Genomic DNA, 14,710 nt, shown 5'->3' with positions numbered 1-14,710 from the left:
GCCCCCGATATGACGGCGTCCCCCGAGGAGACCAACCAGCCACCTGGTAGCAAGCTGATGACATCGACTCTCTCGCACCACTCTGGAAGGGGCAGTGGTGCATCCTGGCTGGAGCTGACCTTTAGTTTAGGAGTGATTTGCTGTTCGTGTCCTGCAGGGCCTGTCAGGACCACTGTGGTCTCACAGGTGTTTGCTCTCCTGGTAGAGGATCCTGTTAGGGGTTGAATTCTATTCCTACAAAATGCCTATGTCCTGGGCCAGGTGCGGTGGCTCACGCCTGTAATCCCAGCACTTTGGGAGGCCAGGGTGGGCAGATCACTTGAGATCAGGACTTTGAGACCAGCCTGGCCAATATGGTAAAACCCTGTCTCTACTAAAAACACAAAAATTCACTGGGTGTGGTGGTGGGTGCCTGTAATCCCAGCTACTTGGGAGGCTGAAGCAGGAGAATCGCTTGAACCCAGGAGGCGGAGATTGCAGTGAGCCGAAATCATGCCACTCCATTCCAGCCTGGGTGACAGAGTGAGACTCTGTTTCCAAAAAAAGAAAAAAAAAAAGAAAGGAAATTCGTATGTCCTAATCCCTCTACCTCAGAATGTGACTGTATTTGGACAGGGTTGCTGCAGAGGGGATCAGTTAAGTTAGAATGAGGCTATAGTGGAGTAGGGTGAGCCCTCCCCCTGTGACTGGTGTCTGTCTGTATAAAGAGGGGGCAATGTGGACACAGACACTCACATAGGGAGAAGTCTGTGTGAAGATCAAGGCAGAGACTGGGTGATGCCTCCAGAAGCCAAGGAACGCCAAAGATCGCCAGCAACCCTGAGAAGTTAGGGGAGAGGCCTGGGACAGATCCTCCCTCACAGCCTCCGAGGAACCCACCCGAGTGACACCTTGACTTTGAACGTCTGGCCTCAAGAACTGTGAAAGAATCAATTCCTGTTGTTTAACTGCACAACGAGTGCTACTTTGCTACAGCAGCCCTGACAAACTAATAGAGAGGCCGTATCACACGGTGCCAGACCAATGGGCCCACTGACAGTGAAGGCGGGACCCCCCGGTCGTATCACACCCTGCACCACCCAGTAGCTGCCAGCCTGGAAGAAGAACGGAGCGGCCTGTTTAAAGGGCAGGAGAGGCGCCAGCTTCGAGATGACACCTGCTGAGAGCGGGGCATTGTCCTCCAGCACCTGGCACGCACCCAGGACCGACAATCATCACGTGATGCTGTGCCCCCAGCAGGTGGAACGCCTGGGTCCGGAAGCAAGCAGGGGGCAGGAGTGGCCCTGTTCACACTCATGCCCAGTGACCTACTGGGGAAACCGCTGCTCCCTGACCTCACGGTTTGAGGCTCTGTGGGTCTAGGGCAGGACCAGCAAAGGAGGGCCCATGGGGCAGATCCGGCCTACCACTTGTATTTTCATATGGCTTGAGGATTTTTAAATGATTACATTTAAGTGGTTATATAAGTGAATACATAATTTTGATTTTTATTTCTTGCCAACAGAACCTAAAATATATATATAAATTTAAAAAAATTTTAAATTTTGAGACAGAGTCTCGCTCTCTTGCTCAGGGTGGAGTGCAGTGGTGTGAGGGTTCACTGCAACTTTCATCTCCCGAGTTCAAGCGATTCTCCTGCCTCAGTCTCCCGAGTAGCTGGGATTACAGGCATGTACCACCACGCCTGGCTAATTTTTTTTTTTTTTTTTTTTTTTTTGAGATAGAGTCTCACTCTGTCACCCAGGCTGGAGTGCAGTTGTGCGATCTCGGCTCACTGCCAGCTCTGCCTCCTGGGTTCACGCTATTCTCCTGCCTCAGCCTCCAGAGTAGCTGGGACTACAGGTGCCTGCCACTGCACCCGGCTAATTTTTTCTATTTTCAGTAGAGATGGGGTTTCACCATGTTAGCCAGGATGGTCTTCATCTCCTGATCTTAGGTGATCCACCCACCTCAGCCTCCCAAGGTGCTGGGCTTACAGGCATGAGCCACTGTGCCTGGCCTTCTAAAATATTTTTTACCTGGCCCTTTAAGAAAAAGTTTGCGACACCTGGTCTAAAAGGTTCCCAGAGTGGGAGCATTTCTACCAGAGGACACGAAACAAGGACCGATAAACTTTAAGCAGCCTCTGCAGGCCAAGAGACTGGCAGGCAAGAAGAGAAGTCACCACTGTATCACAGTGGGCACCCGCCAGAGTCACTGGGCACTTCCTGGGACTCCCCTGCCCGATTTTGACAGCAAATTGACAAGTGCAGGGACAGGCCATTGCCTGAGATGGGCCTGGGGACCAGAGGCTCAGTCCTCTCCGGGATGAAGGCTGGGACACCCAATCAAGTCATCAGCCCCTACAGCACAGGCTCCTCCCGGAAGAGGAGAGCGGACCCTCAGGGCCAGCAGAGGAACAGGCCAGCCCACAAGCGTTCCTTTGTGGTCCTGAGACCAGCAGCAGCAGTGGGGGTTGGAGTGCATTCCACTCATCTTCCTCCTGTAACCTTCCCCAGGAAATGAGATCAACTCAGATCCTGGAGGAGCTGCTTCCAGTAGATCCACATGGTCCCAGGGGTGACTGTAATGGATGCTGTGGTACCTTCAGGAAGGAGGTACTCGTGCTCCTAGCTCCTGTCTGCTGCTGTCTCACCCCTCACCCTAGCTTAGGGCCCCTTCCTGGGAGTAGCCCACATCCAGGGCATGGCCAATATGGAGTTCACATGCCCATCCCTCTTGCCTCAGTTTAGGACATCTCTAAGGGGCCACCCCCACTTGAGAGGTCACATGGGATTGGCTGAGGCCTCTGTTGTGGTTGCGTGAAAACTCAACCTCTCTCTGCCTCATCTGGTTACCTTCACTCCCTTAGCGTATCATTCCCAAGGATGTTCCCCATTCAGCCTTTTGAATGCAAATCTCTATCTTAGAGTCTGCTTCCTGGGAAATGGGACCAAAGAGAGTTCCTTTGGGTCTGGGCTTGGCATCTTCTCATTTTCAAGTGTCAGTGACTATCCAGAGTTTCATTTCTTAGGGCTTCTGTTATCATTAGTCAGTTGCATTGTTTCTTCTCCTAACCCTTTTAAAAATAGCCTTCTTAAAGACCAGGGAACACTACCCAGAATTTCAATCACTCTCACATATTCCAAAACTGAAAATGTGCCTTTCCTTCCTCCCCTTCTCTCCCTCTGGCGATCTGCTGGCATTTAGCCTCGAGTTTTCTCTTTTTTCCACACTGGGCTCTGCTTTTTCCCCTTCTGCCCTAGAACCATCACCTTTGCTCCCCAGGGACCTGGGGCTTTGGGCAGTGAAGGCTGGAGAAGGAGCGACACCCTAGGGTGTAAGGAGGGCTACTGGACAAACCTGCGCCCCTTTCCTCGGGGCTATTCCTTGACTTCAGACTTCCCTGAAATGGTTACAAGAGAATGGACCAGCACACAAAGACGTGTGTGTGCGCGCGCGTGTGTGTGTGTGTTTTCTCCTGGAAAACATGTATGGAATTGGGCAGCCCTAACTTGAAAGGAAAGCTCTTTCCAATCAAGGTTTTCGAATCTGCATCTCTCTCCACCCTACCTACCTCTTTCAGGTGCTGTGGAAGAGAATTCCCAGGGGAGAAGGTGTACTTTGTCTTCTTATAAATGCACCACAGCAAGGCGAAGCAGCCAAGGAGTGCCAGGCAGACCACGAAGACCGAGGCCATGAGGATGATGGCCACCATCCAGGAGGGGACCGTTTCTGCGAAGGATAACGGGCATGTTACATTCTTGTCACAGGTTGGGTCATGGTGATCCCAAGAGCATTTTAACCACTACAATCCCTGAAAATAGAGCCTGTATGTTCATCTTGGGAGATGTCTCAGAAACACAGCAACTGGTTAGAGGACCCAGAGGTTTTCGAAGAGTTTCACCCTTTTCCTATCTTCTCCAAAGTTTGGTGTCTGGAATTATTGCTGATATACATCAAAAGAATAACAAGCAAGAATTCGGATCCACTGTACCTACTGGCAGTGTAGCAACGGGCCTCTGGATGTACCACTTCTGCCTTGACAGAGCAAGTGAGACTCCCCTGGACATGTGAGCCTGAGTTAAACACAGGCACCATCTCATTCTATATTGAGAAAGACAGAAACTCTCTGAATGAACAACTCTATCCAAACCCCTGCACTAGGCCAGGTGTGGTGGCTCATACCTGTAATCCCAGGACTCTGGGAGGCAGAGGCGGGAGGATCGCTTGAGCCCAGGAGTTTGAGACCAGTCTGGGCAACATAGTGAGACCGCTTCTCTACAACAAAATAAATTTTTAAAAAATTAGCTGGGTATGATGGCACACACCTGTAGTCCCAGCGATTTGAAAGGCTGTGGTGGGAGGGTCGCTTGAGCCCGGGAGGTTGAGGCTGTGACAGTGAGCTATGATTGTACCACTGCACTCCAACCGGGGCGACAGAGTGAAACCCTGCCTCAAAAACCAAAACCAAAGCCAAAACAAGCAAACGAACCCCTGCAGTAAGAGACTTGGCCAAACCCCAGCATAGCTTTCAGCAGGCCAAGGCCACATACCTGGGATGATCCAACCCCCTTGAATTCCTGTCTGGAAAAATCCAAGGCTGCCTAAGGAACTTACCATTTGTTCTTCCCAGCTCCCAAGGAGAGGCCTTGACCTCTCTTTCAGAGAGCATTTATTCAAAAGGGCTTACAGTGGTGAATCCTTCCCCTGTCCCTTTGAGACTTATACGTATCTCCCACAACCCGGGGATATTTTTCTCAACGATCTGAGAGCCATTCTTTTGAAATCATCAGGAAGGACAGGGCCTCTGTCTCCCTGTCTCTGTGGGAGGGTACAAGCCCCAGCCTTGATAAACCTAGCCTTGGTTCACAGACACAGAGGGCCTCACGGCACTGACCCACCCCCTTAGCTGATTTAAAATTTTTTTCACTTCCCTGATTCCGCTCAACTCCCCACGCTCTCTTTCTTTCTACTCCCTCATTCTCCTTTTATTTATTTTCATTTTGAGATAGAGTCTTGTTCTGTTTTCCAGGCTGGAATGCAGTAGTGTGAACATGGCTCACTGCAGCCTTGACCTCCAGGGCTCAAGTGATCCTCCCACCTCAGCCTCCTGGGTAGCTGGGACTACAGATATGTGTCACCATGCCCAGCTAATTTTTAAAATATTTTATAAAGATGGGGGTTCCACTATGTTGGCCAGGCTGGTCTTGAACTCCGGGGCTCAAGCAATCCTCCTGCCTTAGCCTACCAAAGTGCTGGGATTACAGGCATAAGCCACCACGCCCGGACCTCGTTCTCCCTTTAAAACACCTCTGAGTAAATGGAACTCGGCCCTTTTCCCTACTCCAGTCATTACTGAATAAAATGTTTTGACTGCTTTAACCAGCATCCTGCTTTGCTTATCTTTGACAGAGTCCAGGATGTCGCCTGGGTTGCTCGTGGTCCCAGCTCCCCTTGTTCGGCCCCAGGTCCCTCCTCCAGATGCCCTGGCCACCTGATCTCTGTGTGCCCATCCCCTGCCAACCAGCACCGCCCTCATGAGCAGAGCATTCGGCTCTGAGAGGGGCCAAGAGAACAAACACTGCCTGTGAAGAGCGTGTCATTTTAAAGGGACACAGGCATCAAAGAGCCCTGAAAGAGCAATGACCCTGGAGCTACAGCAAGCGCAGTCATTTGCCGGCACCACATGGTGCTTGTCACAGTGCGTGGCTCACAGTGGACACTCCTTAAACGTCCAGAAGCGGTGCCTTCTGGCCCACACTTCCAGCATGTTCAACTCAAACATGTGAGTCTGCTCTTGGTGATCACAGGGCTATACGGTAGCCCCAGTCCGCACCACAGCCGAACACGTGAGGTCTCCTGGGGATTTGACATCCCAGGTCTTGCGAAAGTTCCATGTTCCTACTCATCCATCCATCCTTCCATTAATATTTCAGTGGTTCTCTCATTTGGTGCCCGGAGACTCATTCCAACAGGGATCCGTGGGCCCCGCCCTGTCATTTTATTTTGAGTAATGAACCTCTGAGGCAGTGCTTGGGTCTCCCGGTGTCTCAAACTGGGGCATCTTAGCATCTTAGACAAGGACACATCTGGGTGACGGTGACATGATTCGAGGAATGCTTTTGTTCCTCACCCCAGACGGAGAGTTCCAGAAGGGGAAGGAGAGAGGACCCTGCTCTGCACAGGTTGTGAACTGTGGGAGAATCTACCAATCTACACCCTCTGTGTAAAGTTCTCTAACTTGTTTCAGATCCATCCGACCACACCATGAGGCAGACTACTCTTTCCTGCTTTGTCCAGAGACACGGTGCCTCAGTTCACCTCTGGAATTAATCTATAGGTAGTCAGTTACAGGGGACATAACCTGGGCTTAGATGAGCCTGTGTTCTGGTTTATCCTTTTCATTTACTAGCATTTGGGCAAGTTACTTAACCTCCCTGTTTCAGGCTGTTTTTGCACTGCTATAAAGAAATAACTAAAACTGGATGACTGGGCATGGTGGTTCATGCCTGTAACCCCAACATCTTGGGAGGCTGAAGTGGGAGGATCACTTGAGGTCAGGAGTTCGAGACCAGCCTGGCCAACATGGTGAAACCCCATTCCCAACTAAAAATACAAAAATTAGCTGGGCATGGTGGTGGGCGCCTATAATCCCAGCTACTCAGGAGGCTGAGGCAGTAGAATTGCTTGAACCCAGGAGGCGGAGGTTGTGCCCAGATCGTGCCACTGCACTCCAGCCTAGGCAACAGACTGAGACTCCATCCAAAAAACAAATAAACAAACAAATAACTAAAACTGGGTAATTTATAAAGAAAAGAGGTTTAATTAGCTCATGATTCTGCAGGCTGTACAGGAAGCATAGCAGTATCTGTTTCTGGGGAAGCCTCTGGAAGTTCCCAATCATGGTGGAAAGCTAAGCGGGGGCAAGAGACAGCAAGATGGCACATACTTTTAAACCACCAGATCTCACAGGAAGTCACTCACTATTGTGAGGACAGCACCAAGAGGATGTGCTAAGCCATTCATGAGAAATAGGCCCCCATGATCCAATCACCTCCTACCAGGCACCACCTCCAGCACTGGGGATTACATTTCAACATGAGATCTGGATGAGGGCAACATCCAAACTATATCACTCTCCGAACCTTCATGTTCTAGTTTGTAAAATGGGAGAAGATCCTTCTAATGCTCTCATTGAAAACTTGTGGGATTTAAATGGGATAGGTGTGTTTTAAGAAAAAATGAAAATGGTGTTTGATGAAAGCAGGTTTTCAATGGCTCATATTTTTCCTTTTGTTTTGTAAAATGTTTGGATTTTGTCAGTTCATGGGTGATTATTGGTATTTGCAAGGTATTTGAAATGGTTTTTTTTTTTTTTTTTTTTTTTTTGAGGCAGGGTCTCACTCTTGTTGCTTAGGCTAGAGTGCAGTGGCACGATCTCAGCTCACTGAAGCCTCTGCCTCCCGGATTCAAACAATTTTCTTGCCTCTGCCTCCGAAGTAGCTGGGATTACAGGTGCATGCCACCACATCCAGCTAATTTTTGCATTTTTAGTAGAGACGGGGTTTCGCCATGTTGGCCAGACTGGTTACGAACTCCTGACCTCAGGTGATCCGCCTGCCTCGGCCTCTCAAAGTGTTGGGATTACAGGCGTGAGCCACCACGTCCAGCAGACATGTTTTTCTTTTTTATCAAACTGCATGCTGCATGCCATGTTTCATCCTTCCATTGTCTGAGCTTGCTGAACCCTTCACCAACATCTTTAAATTATAAGAAGTCCTGTTGTTTGTATGCAGACACCTGGGCCACAGTTTTCAACAACATGCAACTACAATGTGTCTCTACATAAATATTCTGTGTTTAGGCCCATGGGAACCTTCTCTCTTTCCTTCTCCCGTTCCTTCCTCCAAGCTAGAAGTGGTCCATATGGCGTGAAGGACTGTGTTGATGTCCTGGTTCCCTGCAAACAAGGGGCCCTGAATCAGGCAGCACTGGCTGAGGACGGCGGTCAGATTTCCTGACACTTGCTTCCCATCACGTGTTGGCAGGGGCTAGAGATGTGCCTCCTGGGAATGAAAGACCTCTGGGGTATGTGACAGGGCTCGAGCTCTGTTGGTGGTCTTGGGAGGACTGATGGGCCTTGCTTTAGGGAGCCCGGGATGGCAGAATAAGTACTGCCAAGGAAGGCTCATGGAGGCAGACCTCGCTCCACCGGACAGAAAAGGTTTCTAGCAACTCCTTTGATCTAAGAGTGAATGAGCTGCCTCAGAAGCAGGTGTGGTCTCCTTCCCAGCATGAAGCTGATCAGTCAGGGCTGAGAGACAATGTCAGGGTGATAGATTTCGGAACTGGGCTGGAGTTTCAGTTGGATGCAATCATGTCTAGGGCAGGTGTCTACAAAGCTGTTTAGGAGGCGCATCTCAGGACTCACCGTCACTGGTTGTTTGCTCACAGACAGGCTCACTCCATTCCCCAGTTTTGTTCCGATCAGGAAGAAACCCTTGAACTTGAACACAGTAAGTTGTCCATGGCTCCAGGTTTCTGAGGACCTCAAAGTCATACTGAGGAGTAATTTGAAACTAGTAATGGAGATAAAAATAACTATATGACTAAGCAGTGAAAGGGCACCACTTTTTTTTTTTTCTTTTTCACATTTAACAGGTATAATAGCTGTTTTAGACTTGAAATAGGAAGGAGCAGGTAGCAGGTACTCCTGTCAGTTCAGGGACCCTGAGGCCACTCAAGGGTGCATCAAGGACTGACAGTGATGCCCACAAATCATCTTGGTTCCCGAATTCTGTAGCTTAAATGACACACAAGCCATCACTTTCTTTTTTAAAAAAGATAAAGCAGGCCGGGTGTGTTGGCTCATGCCTGTAATCACAGCACTTTGGGAGACAGAGGAGTTTGAGACCAGCCTAGCCAGCATGGCAAAACCCCATCTCTACTAAAGATGCAAAAAATTATCTGGGCATGGTGACGTACGAGAATTGCTTGAAACTGGGAGGTGGAAGTTGCAGTGAGCCAGGATCATGCCACACTGCACCCCAGTCTGGGTAACAGAGCGAGACTCTGTCTCAGAAATAAATAAACAAACAAACAAACAAACAAATAATAAATAAATAAGATAAACCTGTCTTTTAAATATTATTATTATTATTTTTTGAGACAGAGTTTCACTCTTGTCATCCAGGTTGGAGTGCAGTGGTGCTATTGTGGCTCACTGCAACCTCTGCACCCAGGCTCAAGCAATTCTTCTGCCCCAGCCTCCCAAGTAGGCTGAGAATACAGGTGTGCACCACCACACCCAGCTAATTTTTTTTTGTAGTAAAGATGGGGTTTTGCCATGTTGGCCAGGCTTGTCTTGAACTCCTGACCTCAGGTGACCTGCCCACCTTGGCCTCCCAAAGTGCTGGGATTACAGGTGTGAGCCACTGCACTCAGCTGCAATTGGTTATTTCTCTTTTGGGGTTGGGGTTGTTGACAGCATGCCTATATTCCTTCATTGCATGAGGAGCTAAGCCCATGGAGGTCAATAATTGGATTAGACTCATGGAATATATGAAGAAAATGGTTTAACTTCTAATAAGTAAATTAAAAGACAAAAGCAAATCAAAGCAACAACTGAAAAAAATGGCGGCTTGCAGTTCCAGAAGTCCAGTGCCTCTCAAACCTTACAATGCAAATTTTTTTCAAAGATTAAACTCAGAGGCAAGCAGGTAAGGTGGTGGCATAGCAGTATGCCACCCCACTGGGGCTTTTCCTGCCCTTTCACACCTGGGCAACTTCTGGTTTTATCTTCTCACTCTCTCCCAACAGGAAGAAAGAATTCCCAAAACGCTTCATGCTGTGAGTTTAGGGACCTAGTCTGGCACCGCCTCAGGAATCTCTGCATTCTAGAGGGGAACCATATAAGCCTGTATTGATACAAAAATTAGCCAGGTGTGGTGGCAGGTACCTGTAATCACAGCTACTTGGGAGGCTGAGGCAGGAGAATCGCTTGAACCCAGGAGGCGGAGGTTGCAGTGAGCTGAGATTGCACCACTGCTTTCCAACCTGGGCAATGACAGAGTGTGACTCCACCTCAAACCACCCCCCACCCCCACCAAAAACCTGTATTGGTGGCATCACAGGCACCTGTGAGAGTAGCAGTGCAGCAGGCAGCATTTCCACACTTGGTAAGTCACACTGAAGGCTGCCACACAACTGGCCAAAGGGAGAGGACAAATGTGTAACCAGATGCCCATGTTGTGGGCATGTGTGAGAAAAGAAGCTAAACAGTAAGTGGAGTTTGCATTCACACTTGCCTCAGGAGGCACGTGACCCTGCTTACTGTAAAACCAGATCCTAAATTGAGGTCTGTGGCTAGCTCCCGGAAGGGAGAGATCTGCTCTTATCTTTATACCCCAGGACTTAGCAGAGATGCCTGCATTTGATCAGTGATTGTGAGTATCACAATTCATATGAAACGTTAACTGTCAATATGATAGGACTCAGAGGTGGAGACTTTCGGAAGTGATTAAATAATGAGGGCAGAGCCTTCCTGAATGCCATTAGTGACCTTAGAAGAGAGCAGCAAGGGAGCTGCCCTTTGCCTTCCACCATCTAGAAGGCAGAGCACACTGGTGCTCACCAGACACCGAATCTGCTGGTACCTTGATCTTGGACTTCCCAGCCTGCAGAACTGTGAGAAATAAATTTCTATTGTTTATAAGTTACCCAGTCTGTGGTATTTTGTTGTGGCAGCAGGAATGGACTAAGAAACTGCATCAAATGGAACATTTTTTGGGGAAAAAAATTAACTTGAGATTTTTTGGGCCATGCAGTGTGTGTATATAAATTTACATCATTCCTAAGATAATAAACATGAGTGATCCCTTCTTCCCAAACACTTTGAGAATTAAGTGGTAAAATCAACATTTAATGTGGAAGAGATAACATATATGTAATATGACATATATAACCATATATGTCAGTTTAGGACCATGAATGGCACTCAGCTTAGAAGCATTAGGTATCAGAATAAACCTTGACCAAGAATGAATAAAAATAACCTTAACATGTCTAGCAAAGAGGAAGGAAACCTCACACACTGATGTACTGACCATATATACATTGTTCTAGGCAATGGGATGAGTTTATATTTTCTATTATTTCATTAAATTCCCCAACAATCTTATGAAGTAGGTGATTATCCTTGTTTTATTAATAAAGTAAGTTACTGTGCCCATTTTGCAGACTTGAGGAGGCTGGGGTCAAGAATGCGACCAATGGCACATGGTGGCAGGGGCGATATTCCGATCAGATCTTTTGACTCCAAGCCCATGTTTTTAAAGAAATTGTCCCCTGAAGAATAGAGCAACAAGGGGCTGCCTTGACCATGGACGTTCCTGATTTGTGGTGTGTGTGGGACACAGGGGTTGATGTCATGAGACAGTTGTCAATTTGCTGATCACCTAATTCACCCAGCTCCAAGTTCCCTCAGCCAACTCTGACTCAACTGTGCCTTCCCCTGCAACTGCCCTTCAGGGAAGGAAAGGTCTGCTGTCACTGTGCAGACTTTGTCCTAAAAGTGTGCTCTACACATATCCCTTGGGAGTCTGGGAAGCTTGAGCCAGAGACCCGTTAGTCTGGGAAGCTCTTGGTTTACAGAGGACCAGTCCATAAGGTGCTGCTACCTTGCAAGATTCTGCAAAGAACATGAAAGCCTACTATCTCTGAAATGCAATTAGCCAAGCTTACCTTTTCATCAGTACCATTTTTCCAATATTGCACATTATAAGTCCATGAATTATACACATTCTTCATAGTCCAAGTTTCGTATTCATTTTCAATTTTAGGGGCTAAGAAACGCATATGTAAAGAATCAGCAAGGACTTCTACTTGCATTCCAGGGGGTCCAATAATGGCTAAGCATAAGAACAAGCAAAATGACAATCAAAAATCACATTTTAAAATCTTCAACATTAATTTTTCATAACCATGCAGAACAATTAGTCCACAGAAGTACACTGCTTTGATATATCATTGTCATGACATTGACTGACATGGCTAAGGAGGATAGTTGGATTTAGTTGCTTTTAAAAAAATCTGATAATCTTTGTCTTTATTAATGAAGTTTAGTCCACTTATATTTATTGTGGTTTCCGATACGTTTGGAATTATTCCAGCTACATTATTTTGTATTTTCTATAAGAATTTCTTTTTAAATTTCCATTTTATGCTTTTGGTGTCTTCTCCTCCTCTCTCGTTTTCCTGCTTTTTGTTGGCTTGAATTTTATTTCCTTTGTTAGGATGGAAGCTACAGATGGCACCTCTATTATTTTTAGTGGCCACTTTTACATGTTTAACATATATAATTAACCATATATATTTCCAACAAAGTCTAAAGCTGTTTCCCTTCTGAATGCTTTTTTTTTTTTTTTTTTTTTGAGAGGGAGTCTGGCTCTGTCGCCCAGGCTGGAGTGCAGTGGCCGGATCTCAGCTCACTGCAAGCTCCACCTCCCGGGTTCACGCCATTCGCCTGCCTCAGCCTCCCGAGTAGCTGGGACTACAGGCGTCTGTCACCTCGCCCGGCTAGTTTTTTTTTTTTTTTTTTTTTTTTTTTTTTTTGTATTTTTTAGTAGAGACGAGGTTTCACCATGTTAGCCAAGATGGTCTCGATTTCCTGACCTCGTGATTCGCCCGTCTCGGCCTCCCAAAGTGCTGGGATTACAGGCTTGAGCCACCGCGCCCGGCCCTGAATGCTCTTTTACTAGATATTCACGTGGCTGGCTCCTTCACTTCGTTTGGGTCTTTGTTCAAATGCTACTTCCTCAGAGAGACTGGATCTTACCATTCTATGCAGAAGCGCAGCTCCCATTACTTTCTGTCCTATTACCTTGCTTCAGTCTTCTTGAGAACCACAGTCACTACCTATCATATAATATGTATCTATTTATTTATCATCTGTATTCCTGATTAGCACATATATGCTCCATGAGGGCAAGGATTTCATCTCATTCATTGTTGTAGCTTCAGTGCTCAGAATGCAGCTGTTACACAAATGTACTCAATAATAACTATAGAATGATTCATAAATGGTGCCGGGCAATCATGGTGTTTGAGTTCTGTCCTGTATTCTTTGGTTGCTGTTACTTTTTCAGGGCTGTTAATGGACCTGCTTCTACCATTCTAAAGTGCTCGTCTGAAAACCAGACAAGAAAATTTGTTAGAAGCTTTGCCAAAGCAAGTATAAATAGGTTATGCATGATGCCTGGAAGCACTTTCCTATCACTAAAATATATAGACTTCAAGAAGCAAATCTCCAATATTGGGTAGTAGTTGCTAACAGCACAGATGCAAGAGCTTGGGTCTGAATCCTTGCTCAGCCACTCATGACCTGTATGACCTTTTGACAACCTGCTTAACTGTGTTGTACCTAGGTTCTAAAGGGAACTTCCATGGATGGGAGCTAACAGAATTTGGGACAAGTTAGGACATGGTAAGCCAGTTAGCAATTATAGGAGCAAAAACGTGTACTTTTAACTATTGTGAAACCTTCTTTTCTGTTCATCTTTTCTTTGTTTTTGTAAAGGTACCGTTAGAAAAGATAATCTAACTTCGATAATTTATGGTTCCAAAAGTAAGACGTTTTTACCCAGGCTTGGGATGGAATTGGGGGAGGGAAGAAAGGCATCCTAGCCCTCGTTCTCTACCAGGGAGGATGTAATTGTGGGGGTCATGGGGGTCCAGAGCAGGGACTGGCATGAAGAACCTCCCCATATAGAGACAGTTCTTTTTTTGACACAAGCCCTCACTCTGGTCACCCAGGCTGCTGCGGTGCAGTGGCGTGATAATGCTCACTGCAGCCTTGACTTCCCAGGCTCAGGTGACTCTCCCACCTCAGCCTCCCAAGTAGCTGGGACTACAAGCACACTCCACCATGCCTGGCTATTTTTCTTTTTTTTTTGGTTTTTTTTTTTTTTTTTTTTTTTGGTAGAGGCGGGGTTTCCCCATGTTGCCCAGGCTGGTCTTAAATTCCTAGGCTCAAGGCCAAGCGTGGTGGTTCACATCTGTAATCCCAGCACTTTGGGAGGCTGAGGCCGGTGGATCACTTAAGGTCAGGAGTTCAAGACCAGCCTGGCCAACATGGTGAGACCCTGTCTCTACTAAAAATACAAAAAACTGTAGCTGGGCATGGTGGCAGGCACTTGAAGTCCCAGCTACTCAGGAGGCTGAGGCACAAGAATCACTTAAACCCTGGAGGCAGAGTTTGCAGTGATCTGAGATCGCGCCACTGCACTTCAGCCTGGGTGTCAGAGCAAGACTTTGTATCAGAAAGAAAAAAAAAGAAAGAAAGAAAAGAAGAAAATTCCTAGGCTCAAGTGATCCACCATCTCAGCCTCCCAAAGTGTTGGGATTAGGAGATGTGAGCCGCTGTGCCTGGCCAGAAACAATTCTTTTAGTGCTTTTCTCTATGTGAGTTTTGAAGGGCTGTATGTGAATTTTGTGAATCATGTTCTTTTAACCTCTAATCTTCTTTACTCTCTCAACTGGTAATATATGGTTTAATTAGTTTTTAATTCCTGATATTCTAAATATGCTCATCTCATATTTAGGGGCTCTGGTGGTCACCATGACCCTCCAAATCTAACCTGGGAACAATTTTTTTTTGAGACCAAGTCTCGCTCTGTTGCCCAGGCTGGAGTGCAGTGGCGTGATCTTGGCTCACTGCAATCTCCGCCTA

At 47.1% G+C, this 14,710-nt stretch overlaps 1 protein-coding gene across 3 annotated transcripts in view; it reads right to left on the bottom strand.

Moving 5' to 3' along the window:
- The window catches only part of IL10RB (interleukin 10 receptor subunit beta), a 33,664-nt gene that overhangs the window by 8,000 nt on the left and 10,954 nt on the right, over window positions 1-14,710 (bottom strand). For 2 of the 3 annotated variants that reach the window (XM_010358833.2, XM_010358832.2), the window contains 3 exons: window positions 11,725-11,891; window positions 8,414-8,561; window positions 3,557-3,714 (listed from right to left, as the gene is read on the bottom strand). In XM_010358833.2, the coding sequence (XP_010357135.1) occupies window positions 3,557-3,714; window positions 8,414-8,561; window positions 11,725-11,891 (473 nt within the window). Of the gene's footprint in view, window positions 1-3,556; window positions 3,715-4,167; window positions 4,261-8,413; window positions 8,562-11,724; window positions 11,892-14,710 lie in introns of all 3 variants that reach the window. The other variant, XM_030914981.1, reaches the window with a different exon arrangement.

Source organism: Rhinopithecus roxellana, chromosome 13 (genome assembly GCF_007565055.1).
Source record: "Rhinopithecus roxellana isolate Shanxi Qingling chromosome 13, ASM756505v1, whole genome shotgun sequence".
NCBI classification, from domain to species: Eukaryota; Metazoa; Chordata; class Mammalia; order Primates; family Cercopithecidae; genus Rhinopithecus; species Rhinopithecus roxellana.
Note: the sequence above shows the minus strand (reverse complement) of the source record. Positions and strands in the feature narration are given on the sequence as shown.